This window comes from Tenebrio molitor, chromosome 1 (assembly GCF_963966145.1).
Source record: "Tenebrio molitor chromosome 1, icTenMoli1.1, whole genome shotgun sequence".
Lineage (NCBI taxonomy): Eukaryota > Metazoa > Arthropoda > Insecta > Coleoptera > Tenebrionidae > Tenebrio > Tenebrio molitor.
The window spans coordinates 6,876,427-6,891,408 of record NC_091046.1 but is presented as its reverse complement, the minus strand read 5'-3'; the positions used below and the strand labels follow the sequence as shown (position 1 = coordinate 6,891,408).

Sequence of the window (14,982 nt, the reverse complement as noted above, 5' to 3'; positions counted from 1 at the left end):
GAAGAACTTTACTAATAAATTTGTCATAATGGGACAAGTTTTCTTAAAATTATGTGACTATGAAGCGACCTAACTTGACATCTGTCAAAAGTAACCTCAAAATATCGCGCGTTCAAATGAAATCCTGGCCTGAGTAGGCGTTGGAAAAATTAAATAGTTTAGAACAGTGTAAAGTTTGAATTTCCCGCCGTTTGACACGAATGATATTTGTTTATGTTTAATTGAGACATAATTGAACATGTTTGTTTTTAGCAAAGGGTGCCCTTAGATATTTGCTTCGAGAATAGGAATCGTTAAGTTATTCTAATTTTAATGTAAAACATTGCAAAGAAAGAAAAACAAAGATTATTTGGCTCTAAATTTTAGGTTAGCTGTCAACATGCTTCAATTAATCTACGCTTTAAAAAAGCACAACAATTGACGGTTTCCAACGCCTCCCCAGCCAAGGATTTCATTTGAATGCGCGATACAATTAATTAATGTTTTTTAAGACTTTGCTTAAACGAACACGAAATCTTTCTTCAAAATTCGATAAAATCTTGTATAAAACACGACGTAAAAGCGTCTTTTTATCACACGGGGTGTGATGAACGATTTTCACGTCTGGTGATAAAAAGTATCACTTTTACCTCTTGTTGTATAACCAGGTATTTTAAAACAAAACGCGGTTTTGTTAATTTGGTAAATATTATATAACAGGAACCTTCAGAGTCACGTAAAAACGCCTTATCACGCTGCATATTTTTGATCGTTTTAGGTAAGTATTCAATATTTACAAAAACAATTTATTGGAGCTTAAACAATGGAATTTAATCATGTTACCAAAATTAATAAACTTTCAGTCAACACCGTTGTTTACAAACCACACACATTTGCATCGTACAGCCATAAAGTCAAAAGCTTGAACGTTGATATTTAAAGCTCTGTGACAAGAAAATTATGTAAATTTTTACACGATCATTGATTTCGGTGAAATCTTGCACCTGTCCACAAAAAAAATAATTCTACGGTATCTTCGCCTGGCCCAAGACCACGCTCCCAACCCATGTCGATAACGCCGCATTCCTATCCTTCAGACACTCCCGGATCGCATCCGCTATGGCAAAAGTCCGACAAATCCGGGGATCGAATACTTTTGATTTTAATTTTTAAAAATTGATTAACGGTTCGGGTCGCGTCCGGACCGAAACGGTCCCTTCTTGTGGCATTTTAAACGCACGGCAAACTCAACAGACAAGATCAACATGCCAGACAAAGCAAGGTCGAAGGTGGGCCCACACGAGAAAAGTACGACTAAATAATAGTAAATGCCGAGATGGGGACCCGCAAACAGAAGCACGCAGGTACGAAGTACCCCGCCTATAATCCGACAGAAAAAGCGGACAACCGACGTCCCGACCAGGCGAAGAAGAGCCTCCTCGGAGGGAATTTCGTCGAAGAGATTCAATGAACCGGCTCGATCACTCCGGGCCACGTCTAACTTAATTTACGGCGAGCTCTCGAATCCTCTCTCGGTGCCGGACAAAAAGCAATCAAACAACATATCACCACTTGGTGACGGTGGAGAAAAAATACCTACTAGATCCTCCTCTGATTGGCCTCGGCCTTCGCATGCCAGCAGCGAATGACCCCGGGCACCAGAGGCGGTTGTTATACATATAATTTTCAAATCCCCTTCGTGCTGCCGCCGCCTCTCGTTCCTGCTGTACATCTCGAGCCGCCTTGATGGCATTTTTTCCGACCTACGGACGGACCCGGCAGCGTGGAGTGGCCCCCTCGGAGACAAAACCCATCTCGAATCCCATTAATTAATTACCACGAGACCAGATAACTATATTATTTTAATTGGAGAAAGCCCATTTGCATATCGGCCGGTGGAGGGACCAGTCGCGGAGTTTACATAACACCGATCCAACAATGGGCCACAAAAGTACAAATCACCGCCGTAATTTCAAGAGATAAATCGTCCGGGGGCAACAACCTCCAGCAAGGTTAGGTGCACAATTCGCTAATGAACTTGAAACAGGCGTAGAAAACTCGCGGACACCTCTGAGGACGGAGCACCGCCAGTTTATCGCCGAGACTGACCACACTCCCAACAATAAAAACGGCAATGGGCAATATAAACCCATAAATCACCACAACCAAACGCACCCGAGTGACTCCCAGTGACTTAATTACGTGTAATTTCACGGACATTTCTGAAACCAGTCCCCAGAAGTTTTATCGACAATCTCGATCCATAACTAACACATCCAGGGATCATCATATTCATGAAGAACAGCCATCGCCCACCACCAGACGCATAAAGATTCCTCTTGTGGGAATAAATCAGGCGAAGATTAAAAGGATACGAAAAATTACCATAACAAACGGTTGGAAATTGTCAACTTCTAGTCGAGTAAAATAAACGCAAAATATCGCCTCCACGTTTTGAAAGAACGAAATGGAGGGAATTTACGGAGAGGTTTGTGCCGGAGCGGAAACGTCTGTCTGACATCTTATTATATCTGTTAAATCCTTAACAAACCGAAACTGCATCAGATTATATAAGTTCTTGTAGGTTGTGCTCCTTAATTCCTTCTGATAACTGTCAGTGCTGACTAGAACAACGGTCAAGAACGAATCCATTTAAAAACGTTTACCGACCGTGCTGTTGGAACAGCGCAATTGAAATATGTAATTCCTTTTCGGGGACGTTTCACCAGGTCGTGATTACGTTGCGTGATGTACCACCCAAAATAATGACACGGCAGACACCTTAATTCCCAATTAAAAACTAATTTGCTCACATGTTCTTATAACAATAACGTCAACAGAACGGTAAGGATGGGCGCTCACTAGACCGCATCGTACGGATCGAGAAAATGTTCTTCGCGTCTTTTTAATCACATTATAAAGTATTATATGGTCTCATATTCCATAATACATTTTAAATGTTTTCACCAATGCAGTGAGAAAAATGGCAAAACCTATCAGCAAATATCGAAAAACTCTTACAACGTTGGTATAATTGCATGGTGCGTTCATTTAATTTTATCCTCAAAGTAGGCGTTGGAGAGTCGATTGAGAACGCACCACTCGTGTAAAAGCGTGGACTCAAACAGCTGATCTGTAATCATTTATCCGTACAGTGCGTTCACAATCGAGTCTTCAACGCCTACTTTGAGAATAACTTTAAATGAACGCACGATAAATCCTAAAGTACGCAAATTTTTTACAAACCTTCAGTTAAACTTGAGAATCTAGCAAAATTGCATCCTTGTCTAACAATGAAAGCTTTTATCACAACAAAAAAGAACTTACAAGATTTAGTTGCTCAGTAAAAAAAAGTACTACATGTGTACAGTCACGGCCACGGAATTTCGTCAGTCGTTGTCATTCAACTGACATTAGCTGTAAAAGAGGTTTAATATATTTCCAACACCACATTGGAATTTTTGACGTGGATGTCAATTTGTCAATCGTTTTTATTGTGCGTGACAGAATTTCTGTCACAAAAATTTTGAATGTCAGTCATAATGACAATAAAGCTTAGACTACACATTTTTTTTTGAATAGACAGTAAAATAACTGACGAAATTTCGTGGCCGTAACTGTACCACCATCTCACTGATCATCATGAAGAAACAAACGAATATTTCAGTTTACTTCTGTCTTTACTTAATAACAGGAGTTGTAGCATGTTAATTACACTAGAATATCACTCTAATGACTGCTCAAAAAAAATTGTGGTCAAGTAGGCCGTGGTTTTCTCTCTCTTTTACAAACGCCGCCGCCGGTCGTCTTTTTAGTTGACTTTGACCTTTCCTGCAGATACATAACCTCACTTTGATCATAATTTTATTGTGAATGAAAGCACTCATTTAAAGCGAAAACCACCATGTTCTAAAAAGAACTGTTCTTTGCAAAAAAAAGATCCACGCCACTGCTTCTTTTGATGTTTGGCAAATGATTCTTACTTAAAATATGGCGTTGGGGCCATGATTTTGAAGTTTTCAAAAAAAAACATTGACTACTTAATTTATTATGGACACTGAACATAATCAAGCAGGGAGAAATTTCATACTATGAAATTTTAAAATGCCATCGGCGACCAAAATTTACTGCTGCCACTGTACATACATTGTGGCAAGTGGATGCCCGCCTTAACCCAGTGCAACATGATTAAAGGGCAAGATATTGTGTCACTGTCACGTTCTCCGGTGACGGCGATATCGATGTCTTGTTTGCTAAACGCGATAACTTCCGAACGAGATCAAATGATTATTGAAAACTGATCCTGGAGAGATGAAACAGTTGTAATACGCGTTCCACAAACGCACCTCCTCAACGGCCAATAAATAATATAATGTAAACCAAGTCAACATACCATAGTATAAGTTTCCACACCGTAATTGTTTGATCTATACCTACTTGATAAAGCATTTACGATATTTTTAGTGGCAATGGAACGTTCCGAAGCGAGCTACCAAAACATTTCTTATATGTTCGACATAACGCTTACTCTTAATTAAATAAACCACGCTGTAGTAAACAGTTTCTTAGCTCTTGATATAGAACATGGAGTCGAGTTCGAGCCGGGATGTGTAAAACATCTGCCACTTAAAAAGAAAAATTACGAGAAAAAATTGTAACGCCAGCCTTTTTCAACGCCTCGACGGAATTCAGAAAAATGTTTCAGATGCCGGAGTTATAATGACCTCCGGATTTGAACAGAAGCTGCGCTCGAACAATTATTGTTCGTGATGAGTTTGTCGAAACTAACGAGCAATCATTTGAATTTTCGTCATCAGCAGGTTTTTTAATCTCATCGAATCTTTAAGGATTATCTTATTGAACCGTGAATCGACTCATTCATACGGTCCAGACGAATGGGGAGGGAAACTGACGTTGTAAAAATGCCCGCAGATAACGTAATTATGCAAATAAATGAGTTAAGAATGATTTAGGCGTATACGGGTGTGGGAAAAAGATACATTACTTGTACACGATATAATCTTTAGAACTTGACACGTATTCAGAAACGAATTATCCAATAAGTCTATTTATATAGAGTAAAAATAAATATATTGCAGAATCTTGTTTGTTGAAAAATATTTATTTTTTCACATTTATCAAATTTACTTAACCAGACGAGTTCTGGAATGTCACAATAAACCACATATTGTAGAAAACAGTGCAACTGGTAGCTCGTGATGATCATAAATACTGTCAAATTTATAAATAAATCGCGAAGACTTATCAAAACAGCTACCTAAATACAATCTTACCAAGTTCCACAAATATTCTGTACTAAACTGAAATCGATAATTTGTTTGATTTTTTTAGTTTTTCTCTGCTTACCTCGGGAAATATGTTAAATATTTTCCAGAGGCTTCGAATTTATCAACTTACGTTTCTGAACTCGACGAATGCAAATGATGAACAACAAATTCAGTTTTTTACGTTCTTTAAAGCGGGCACATTCTACAATAAATAATTTAATTCATCACCATTTCCTTCGGTTCAGATGATGAGAAACAAATTTTATGAATAAAAATGTGGTCATCGAAATAGATCTAGGTTCACAATCAGGAAGCAGAACCAGTTTTGCTACAACATATTACAGTAACAAATTGTTCGCACAAGCAAATGGCAGAAAAAGGAATACGGGTCTTGAATGGAGATACACCATTGACACCTATAATTTTACAACTGAATGATTTTTCCATTAGACATCATTGCTGAAGCCTGAAAAATCACTGCATATAACATTGCATTAAAGACTTTGCATTATTTGTAAATATGTACACTTCGATTCTATTAACGGTGGAAAAAGTGGAATGCTAAACACGAGTCTAAAATTAGTCATTCATTAATTTGTTGCTCCCAACTAGATCGTGTTTATTCTTTAATATGCAAGAATTCCAGATGCAAATAATGTTGTTGTTTGGACGTTACGCATTTTAAGATTGTTTAAAATTCAAAATAAAATTTATATTATCGTCGATTCTTACTTCCTCACCAGTTTGGAAGAATACTTCAAAAAGAAATAATCAACAATCATAACAATGTGACGACGAAAACAAACGAAATTTCTTCAAATCAAGCCATTTAATGTCAAGGTTGTTGTAAAAATAGCACTTCCTTAATTTTGTTTTCAAAAATGCAGGAAAATTGTTGGATAAAATTAAATCGTCCGTATGCGTGGTTTAAAAGATGACGCATCGCTGTCATCTGTCAACATGGTACCAACCCCCGAAGTTAACAACCCTAAATTTGGAAAGCGGTAGGCAGCCGAACGACATAATTCAAACAAAAACCGGCGAGGGAATGAAATGTTAATTAATTAAATAACTAATCCATGTCCCGTACACTCCTTTTTCGTGGTTTTTTATTTTTATCAAAGAATTAAATAACGTGATCTGTCAAATGTCAAATAAATTGAAAGTGTTTCGGGTTTAATGTTAAAAAATGGGAAAATGTTTGCATCTGTTCCGGTGTGCAGTGCTCAAAATCGCTAACGACTTCTTTATCTTTCCTGTTAATAAATAATTCAAGAGCATCTGAAATCTGATTGCGAGTTTTATGCACAAAATAAATTATTCATTTTAGAAATTTTGATATGAGCTGAATGCGGCACTTTTATCATAAGTAAAAACCCAAAGCACACTTTCTTGTGCAGTAATAAAAACTAATCACGGTCGAGTTTTTTGTCGGCGTTAACATGGAACCGATTCTTGAACCCCTTTATCTGTAAAAATGGCTTTGAAGTGGGTGACCATCCATTGTTTGGCCTACAATGGTTACAAAAACAGCAAACAGTACGTAGGTGTGAAATCATCAAAGTCACCACGCCAAAGCACCACGTCTTCGAAATTAATTAATTGTTAACAAAATCGATTCGAAAATCCCAGCAATGCATCCATCTCGTGGGTGGAGGCAATCTCGGGGATAAGATTTGTTGCAAACATGGGGGAAACAACGGGAAAAAATAAAATCGATAAGATTTGTCGGCTCTGCCATTTTTTCGGGTAGGTATGCATAATTTTGAGGATTTTAAAGCGACAGAGCGGCCGAAGTAAAATGGCGGCCAATCCGTGCATCCCTGCTGTCTTTGATGAATAATTAACGGAGGCAAAGAGTCGGCGGCGGCGGTGGCGTCGTCCCCGCACGCAGAAAGGGGCTAAAACTACTAACCTCGTATTTGATGCCGGCGAGCCTCAGCCAGGACTCGACTTTGAGGCAGAACGGCGACAAGGATGGCAAAAGCGGCGTGCGAGAGAACTGGTAAAGGTACACGATATCTTTCTCGTAGTTGGTCTTGTGCACTAGAACTTTGGGGGGCGCCGGCTCCTTCTCCTTGGCGGCGTCCCCGGCGGCCGCCTCCTGCTTGGCGGCCTCCTCGGCCTTAGCGTCGGCCGGCGTCTCCTCCTTGATCTCCTTCGTCTCGGCGGCAGGCGCGTTGTTCTCGACTTCGGTTGCCATTTCTCGGACACTACAACACGCGACTACAGCACTCGAACAGTAGGAAGTACTACCAACACAACTACGACGTTGACTGAAGTGCCGCTCCGGCAAGACCTGACGAAGAGTTAGCGGGCGGGTCGTGACGTCACTCTTCGGCTAGGCAAGCGACGCGCTGCTCACCCCCACCCCGAGGAGTCAGGCGTTGTTGCCATGCACATGCACGGGGCCCCACCCTTGTGCATTTGTTGTACCGATGTGGACATTGACCCATCCCGATTTTCCTGCACTTTCGGAGGGTGCGGAAATAGACAACTCACCACCGACATTTTTAATTCGCCTTCGTTTGTCTCATCGCTCATTATTGCCAACCCCAGCAATTTCAACGCCGCTCCATTAAGGCCGCCGGCCCTGCATCAAACAAATATCGCCCAATTGACACAACTAATGTTAAAGCCCAACACCAATTGCTCCAACCCAACAACTCTCCAAATCTGATCGATAAATTCGCGTCCTACTGTCGAAACGAACATTTTTTTCCACTCTTGCAACGTTTTAACGTAATTAAGCGTTTACGTTAATCGAGTGGAACGACAAATAACCATTCCCTTTGACACTGCTAAATTTAGAACAGATTCTTTCTCGGATTATTGTAATCTTATCAGTGACTCAGCCAAGTCAACCAGCGCATAAATCAGGTTTAAGTCGCGGCCCTTGGTTTTATTGAAATTTAAAGTTTGCGTGCGTTAAGGTCGAGTGGAGTTTAAATCAGGGATGACCTTGTTCGGCTTAATCCTTCTGATGTCCTTCAATGGCACCTGTGCGCAGAACGGGGTGACATAAATTACTAACTTGGCGGTCGGTAAATGAACAAAGTTGGACAGGATTGGGGTCGCAGGATGTGCCACATTGTTAGAGAATATGGATCGTAGTTTTATTTGAAATATGTGAAGAATTGATTAATGCATCCGGATTAATGGTAGATCATTTTTCTTTGTGAAAAATGAGTTGGCAGCATATTTTGTTGTTAAAAAATAAGTTACACCTTTAAATGTATCTTATCGATTGCTTGTTTCCGAAGCAAACAAACGCTTCTAAGTAAAAAATGATATCATATTTTATTGATGAATAATAAACAAAGGAACGGTGCAAAATGTAAATAGAGAGAATTAGAAATTAAATTACGCATCATTCCAAAAACAAGTCCAACGCTAAACGATGCCACTCAAATGTGATTAAATGGTGTAGAATTTTGTTAAAAATGATTCATTATAATATTAATGTGTCCATGACAGAGACCAAATCTTTATCAGTTTTCAGAATAAAAGAAGTTAAATTAATCGATATTTATATTTTGAAAAATATGTGGATAGGCAACACACTATACCCATTGATGTTTCTATCTGCACCTGTATTCTTGTACATATTTTGTTGAAATGTTTTAACTTTATTCCTAAAAATGGTACAAACAATAAACCACACATTATTTATTACTTAATAATAAAAAACGGGAACAATTTCAAAATTCAAGAGTTTATCCACGATAAACCTTTTCAAACTACAATCTCCCTTTATATGTTTGAGATTCTCTTCCATTTGTGCATGTCCGGCATTTTGTAGTCGAATTTGAACAAAACGTTTAAAACCTTCAGATTGACCTTGACTTGATTGCTGAAAAATAAAAAACAAAAGATGTACATAATGTTAATAACGAGTAAACTGCGACTGAATACTGTCGATTGTTTTAAATGTCTGTATTCTGTACACAGACATCTTATTATAATCAGCAGTTCTCAGTGTGTTTAGCTACATTAACGGTTAGTTGGAATTTCTCTTTACATGATAATATTAGCGTGATGTTTCGCTTATTAATTTCCACATAAAATAACAATAACGATTCATTTGCGTTAAAAAGTGAGGTGTCGCTGAAAATACATATCCCTAAGGGAAATTAAGTTTCCATATTAAGTATGGAAATTTTACAATTAGCGATATGAATTTTCCACAGCAGCGGCTAACAAATTAGAATTTAAAATAATGTTTATGGCAAAATTGTTAAAAATTTGTTCTCGTAATTTTTGGTAACCAAATTAGATGAAGTAAAGTTTTTAAAAATAATATTGTTTCTCTCATACGAATCTATTAAAAAAAAATTAATTACCCCTGAAATTCAAAAATCTTCATAGATTGAATATTTTTTATGGTGTCTTCAAAAGCAGTTTTGAACGGATCGGGAATCATTCCATATTTATACAGTGCCCCTAGAATGTATCTAAAAAAATACAACTTCCGACTTTTTGCAATCGAATTTTTAGAAACTGACCTGACTCGATACACGGATTTCGACAATTTAACATCGAATGCAGCAACGATACTCTCAGAGTCATTGTTGCAGTAGAGACACTGAAATGGTCCTGGAATGAACGTGTTATCCAAATACCCTTGACAAGGTGCATGATATGTTTGTTTGCATATCACACAATCGATTTTATCGAGTTCGCAAAGTTCCAAGACCGGCAGTTTACACGGACAGTTCATTTGAATCTCTTCTTCGCTTGAAATATCTAATCAACAATACGTGCCAAAATCAAAATTGCAAATTTTTAATTCGCTCGGCATTCACTTACCGATACACTGCGACAAGTAAGTGTCGTTCATTTTACTTTGTCCATTTTTAATTGTTGCTTTAATAGATATATCAGCCTGCGGTGATACATCTTCCTGGAATTATCAATTACACATGGCTCCTCTTGTTTAATTGGACTTACTGTATAAATGTCTTTGTAAACTGCGCTTGGCTCATCCTTTTCTATTAGTTTCCCGTGGCTTACAAACTGATCCACCTCGACAGCTTCTGATTCTGCATTTGTCGGCGATGGGGAAGAATTAAAATTAAACTGGAAATGTATAAAACAATCAAAAACTGTACTAAAACCTGGCGCAAATTGCGCGAGAGAAGATCAATTCATTGTGCTCTTATCGCTTGCCGTCGACGTTACGCCTAAAACGTTTGCAAATAGAATCAATATCCTACAAACTGGCGAATGCAGTCATAATGTAACAACAATTGTTTTTAAAAATAACTCAGCTTGATAAAAACAGGAAATAAAAACGTGCCTTGCTCTTGAATTTGTAATAAAAGCGTAATTCGTCGGTTATTCCTTTTTTTATATCTTCTGGTTGACTCACCACGTCTCCTCTTCCTCTGCACTTCAGCTTGTGGAAACCCGTAAATAACGTCCCGATTAAAACGGAGTTTCCTGTTTTGGTTATTTTTCTTATCAGCGATTCAGATTCTTCAATGTTCCGAAATCCTGGAGGTTCGTATTCTTCCGGTGTGTCTGGAAAATTTCAATGAAACTTTTTCATCGTCGGTTTCCCATTATGTCAGCGCATTGTGATCGGAGAAGCTGGAGACTTGGTTAGTCACAGAAATGAGTAAAATCTGACTAAACACAGCGCCAGTCTGCGACGCTCGTTGGAAATAAAGGCTTTGATATAAAGCAACCGAATCTCCAAAGTTGCTTTGAATGATTTAAATCCCTTGACGCATTGAACACAAATTCCATTACAAACTAGAAATGACAATAAAAGTTTTGGCTAATTCAAAGAATAAACTTCTTTCAAAATGGTTCAAATATTTTCTTTATCTCGTCTTTTCTGAAGAAGCTTGTTCCTTATTTTATATTTTTGTCATTATTTCCATAGCTCTTTTGTCTTTATTTTTGTTATAACACTTATTTCAGCGACAATTAACCGTTTTAAGCTTCTCGGAGTTTTGCAGTTGCTTTATTATTATACAAAATATGCACGCTTTAGTGTGTGGCGTTAAAACAACGGTTGCAGTTTAGTGGAAACGTTAATTTACATCACACTATTATTATTTATTAACAGTAGTATAACATGGTCAGCTGGTGGAACTTGCTTTAATTGGTATCTGAGATAAAGAAAATAGTTGAAGCAGGATGACAATATAATAATTACTCGTAACATCTACAGCGAATGTGGGTATTAAATAGAGCCACATGCAAGGTAAGAGTAAACACTGGATGAAATTGTGTTTTGCTCTCGCGGGAGCGCCAAATTTACATAAAACATGAGATTAAACCGTAAAAGCGATCACAATTAATCAAAAGAACCGTGTGCACACTTACCGTCAAAGTAAGTAAATTCAACTTTCAGTTGTATCTCAGAATGAAACTTTTCGTGTTTCCCCAAGTCTTCTAACGTCTTGAGCAGTTCGCAAGTACTTTCAATTAAATTCTCCTCGCTTTGAGTCTGGTTTCCGCCGGCTTTTTCGGCGTATGCAAAAGAAAATTTGTAATTCTCTATAATATCGCCAGAAGCGAAATCGATAAAGTACAAATAAAACTCTCGCAACTGAAAAATTCGTGATTGTATTTTTACGTCATGTTCGCATTGTTGGCGCTTTTTTCACTCACGTAATTCTTATCCAGAGCATCTTTACATGCTAACATGTACGTGTGAAATTCACGAATCAAAACATTTTTGGATTTTGATCGAAATGTTTTGTAGACGATGTTATTGAAGTTCTTCGTAATAAATTCTTTTTCGTCAATATTGAGACGATGATATAAAATATTTATTACTGAAGCTCGCAGCATAGTATTTATGTATCTCTTGGACATGGTGTAGGATTTTACTGCCTTTTTTACATTGCTGTTTGTGAGGGTCTGAAAAATACAATGGAGCCTATAAATGTAGACTGGATTTATCAATGTGACTCTTTTGGAGAAATTGGTAGTATAGGAATATAATATTCAGTTTTATTGTATCAACTCCGGAATTAATTTTGAAACAGGAAAATATGTGCATACCTATCTAATTCATGGTAAAGAAGAAAATGATGATAAGAGACAAGCTATAAATTGGATTGACGTAACATTACGAAAGACTTATTCTCGTTGAAAAAGAATATATTTTTTTTCAATGTATTGTTCTTACATTCCTTTTTTTGATCATTATCATTATTGAGTCAATAGTTGCCATGAAAATTTGATTTATTTTGTAGGATTCCGTATCTTTTTTTCCGTTGTGAATAACACTTGGAAGGCGCGCGTAGTAGGGTGCGATCAACAATTACTTAGATTACTTGCCAGTGTCAGATTTTTCGTTTTTACTTCAGAACATAAAAGATTAATCTTACTTTCGTATTGGTGTTTTCAATAACGAAGAATGGACATACGCGCTATTGCTTGTTTGACCGAGTTTCAGCAAAATTTTCCAAATTTAAATTGAAATAGGTATATGCAACCAGAAATACTTCCATGCATTCCAGACATCTGTCGACATACGGCCTTCTTTGATCTAAATTCTAAATAATTGTTGATCGCACGGTATACACCACACCAAATTGATGTTACATTATTTGGGACAACTTGCGCAATAAAAATGTTAACGTTTCGTACTTTTGATATTTAAAAACTTGCACGCGTAACATTTTTAGGGCATTTAATTATTTATTGTTGAACCACTTTGTATATTTGCGATTGCCATTTATTTTAATCAATTTTCAATTTCAATTTGAGGGGGAAGTGCCATCTGCACGAAACTTGCCGAATTATGATTTCTCAATAATCCATCGAGAAAATGCGGCAATTATAAAGTGCTCGCATAAATTATTCATCACCAGGTGATAAAGTGCCCTAGATTCTTTGTTATGAACACTCACCAAACACATTTGGTTTTCTTTTACTCGAGTGGTGGTCATTTTTACGAATTATTGCGGCAACACCTTTGCACAAAACTAATTTGACAGATATATTTAACAAAATCGCATCAACAATGAATGCCAATTTTTGGTAAATACCGTGCTACCAACTTGATGTAATTTAAATTTTGCATTTATAGAAAACACATTAATTCTGGTTCAAATTGGCTTCTCCCTTTATTCACAAAAAATATGTCTTGGCAATAAGTTCAGGTTTTTGAAACATTTATTGTTACATAGGCAAATTGTTGTTTGTACAAATTATTTGAAACACAGTTGAAAAAAAATAGACTTTAAATAAGAAGTTTGTACATTTAATAAGGCTGATTAAAAATTCATTTATTTGTTTACTGTTATTTCTGAGCCACCACAGTACAGCCAAAATCTTGGCTGTCAACAACTTTGAATTAACAATAATTATTTCACATCAGACTGTTGTCCTGTTGGAGTCTCCAGCCAGTTTATCAACTAACTAGAAAATTGAAGATATTATTCAAACACTAATTACTATTAATTTCCACTTACTTTGCTAATTCCTGGGAAGTTTAAAAATGTTCCTAAAATTGGTACCCTCCTTAAGAAATTTACAGCCACAGGGAAAAATCCACTAAAACATGAATATGATGTTTTACTTTGTCTTAGTCACATTATGTTAAATATGCAACAATATTTCAAAGTTGATAGAACCAAGGTATGCAGCATTACCTAAATAATAATACAAATCCATAAGTCTCAAAGAGCATTCCAATAAGTGGCCAACCTACAAGCACTATGACTATTCCACCAAAAAATGATATTGATGCTTTGATTTTGTGCCTTTGGAAAAAGAACCTAAATGTTCTTTCTAATCCTATAACACATGCCAATCCAGCTATAAACAATATCTGCAAGAAATAAAACTGAATTAATTACACTCATACAACATTGTAGTGTGTTGTTTTTTCATGCATATGTTCTACAATAAGTGAATGAAAATTTGGCATGAAAATGTAAACAATATTACACAAATACTTACGTTGCCTAAAGCTAATAGACTTTTGTCAAATAACAACAAAATACCCAAAAATAAGAAAAACATTCCGAAGCCAGCTAGGCCAACTCCAATTTCTGGAAATGTCACATTTGTATCAATTATTGCATATAATTGTACCAAAACTTACTTTGGGTGTCTGTAACTTCGAACATCTTCTATTTTTAATTGACAATATTTTTAGAGAAACTTTTAAATTTAAAATCTTTTACGACATAACCTCACAAAACAGATCCACGTCACTGCATATGAGTTGTACTGTTTAGTGGTCCATGTGAAACACTTTTCTTGAACAGCAATTTCAACATTAAATACCGGTTCATCTAAGTGTGGGACTACTATCTAATTTACGTAACAAACAAGACTTTTTCACTTTATCATCCCAATATTTACTTTTGATCAATCATTTTCATTGTGTTGTGTTCTTGCATTGGCTCTCCATTTGCGCGCCAAGTTCAAAGTAGGTACAAATCTACACATAAAAAGATAACTTGAAAAAGTATTTCATCAAAATTTATGCTTTTATTATAAAAAATAATTTGAATTCAATTTAAACAGTTTCAAGAATTATCACTTCAATGATCTTGGTAAATATTGACTTGCTTTATAAACTACAACGACAACAAAAGCAATTACTACTGTAGGTTTGATAATTTTTTTGTACTTATTCTTATTTTTTACTAGTTTCTTAGTTGTAACCTGAAATTTAAAACATTAACACATAGGAACACAGAAGATATAACTTGTTACTTTTGATTCAAATTCATCAAGT

General features: G+C 36.6%; 3 protein-coding genes and 1 long non-coding RNA gene across 7 annotated transcripts in view; 1 reads left to right on the top strand and 3 right to left on the bottom strand.

Annotated features, from left to right (window-relative positions):
* The window catches only part of fax (failed axon connections), a 58,564-nt gene extending 50,985 nt beyond the window's left edge, over positions 1–7,579 (bottom strand). The window contains exon 1 of one of the 2 annotated variants that reach the window (XM_069044537.1): positions 7,183–7,579. In XM_069044537.1, the coding sequence (XP_068900638.1) occupies positions 7,183–7,470 (288 nt within the window). In that variant the 5' untranslated portion in view covers positions 7,471–7,579. The remainder of the gene's footprint in view (positions 1–7,182) is intronic. The other variant, XM_069044533.1, reaches the window with a different exon arrangement.
* Positions 7,580–8,921: 1,342 nt separating this feature from the next.
* On the bottom strand, positions 8,922–13,248 carry LOC138128308 (uncharacterized). 2 transcript variants are annotated; one of them, XR_011158597.1, is made up of 9 exons: positions 13,142–13,248; positions 11,892–12,143; positions 11,604–11,829; positions 10,639–10,790; positions 10,218–10,346; positions 10,077–10,170; positions 9,773–10,013; positions 9,611–9,710; positions 8,922–9,120 (listed from the first exon to the last, which is right to left on the bottom strand). XR_011158597.1 is itself a non-coding variant. In XM_069044524.1 (9 exons), the coding sequence occupies exons 1-9, from the start codon at positions 13,178–13,180 to the stop codon at positions 9,021–9,023; spliced, it is 1,344 nt and encodes a 447-aa protein (XP_068900625.1). In that variant the 5' UTR covers positions 13,181–13,244; the 3' UTR covers positions 8,922–9,020. The 2 variants fall into 2 exon arrangements, 1 of the variants encoding a protein (XP_068900625.1); XM_069044524.1 differs by having other exon boundaries at positions 9,611–9,721; positions 13,142–13,244.
* LOC138128489 (uncharacterized) lies at positions 9,963–10,607 on the top strand. The gene is made up of 2 exons (XR_011158708.1): positions 9,963–10,092; positions 10,143–10,607. It is a non-coding gene; the product is annotated as an uncharacterized lncRNA (long non-coding RNA).
* A 140-nt stretch (positions 13,249–13,388) lies between the features above and the next one.
* LOC138128427 (vesicle transport protein GOT1B) lies at positions 13,389–14,684 on the bottom strand. 2 transcript variants are annotated; one of them, XM_069044655.1, is made up of 5 exons: positions 14,341–14,684; positions 14,196–14,287; positions 13,886–14,064; positions 13,706–13,787; positions 13,389–13,648 (listed from the first exon to the last, which is right to left on the bottom strand). In XM_069044655.1, the coding sequence occupies exons 1-5, from the start codon at positions 14,363–14,365 to the stop codon at positions 13,598–13,600; spliced, it is 429 nt and encodes a 142-aa protein (XP_068900756.1). In that variant the 5' UTR covers positions 14,366–14,684; the 3' UTR covers positions 13,389–13,597. The 2 variants fall into 2 exon arrangements, with proteins under 2 accessions (XP_068900756.1, XP_068900763.1); XM_069044662.1 differs by having other exon boundaries at positions 13,389–13,652; positions 14,341–14,674.
* Between the last annotated feature and the right edge of the window lie 298 nt (positions 14,685–14,982).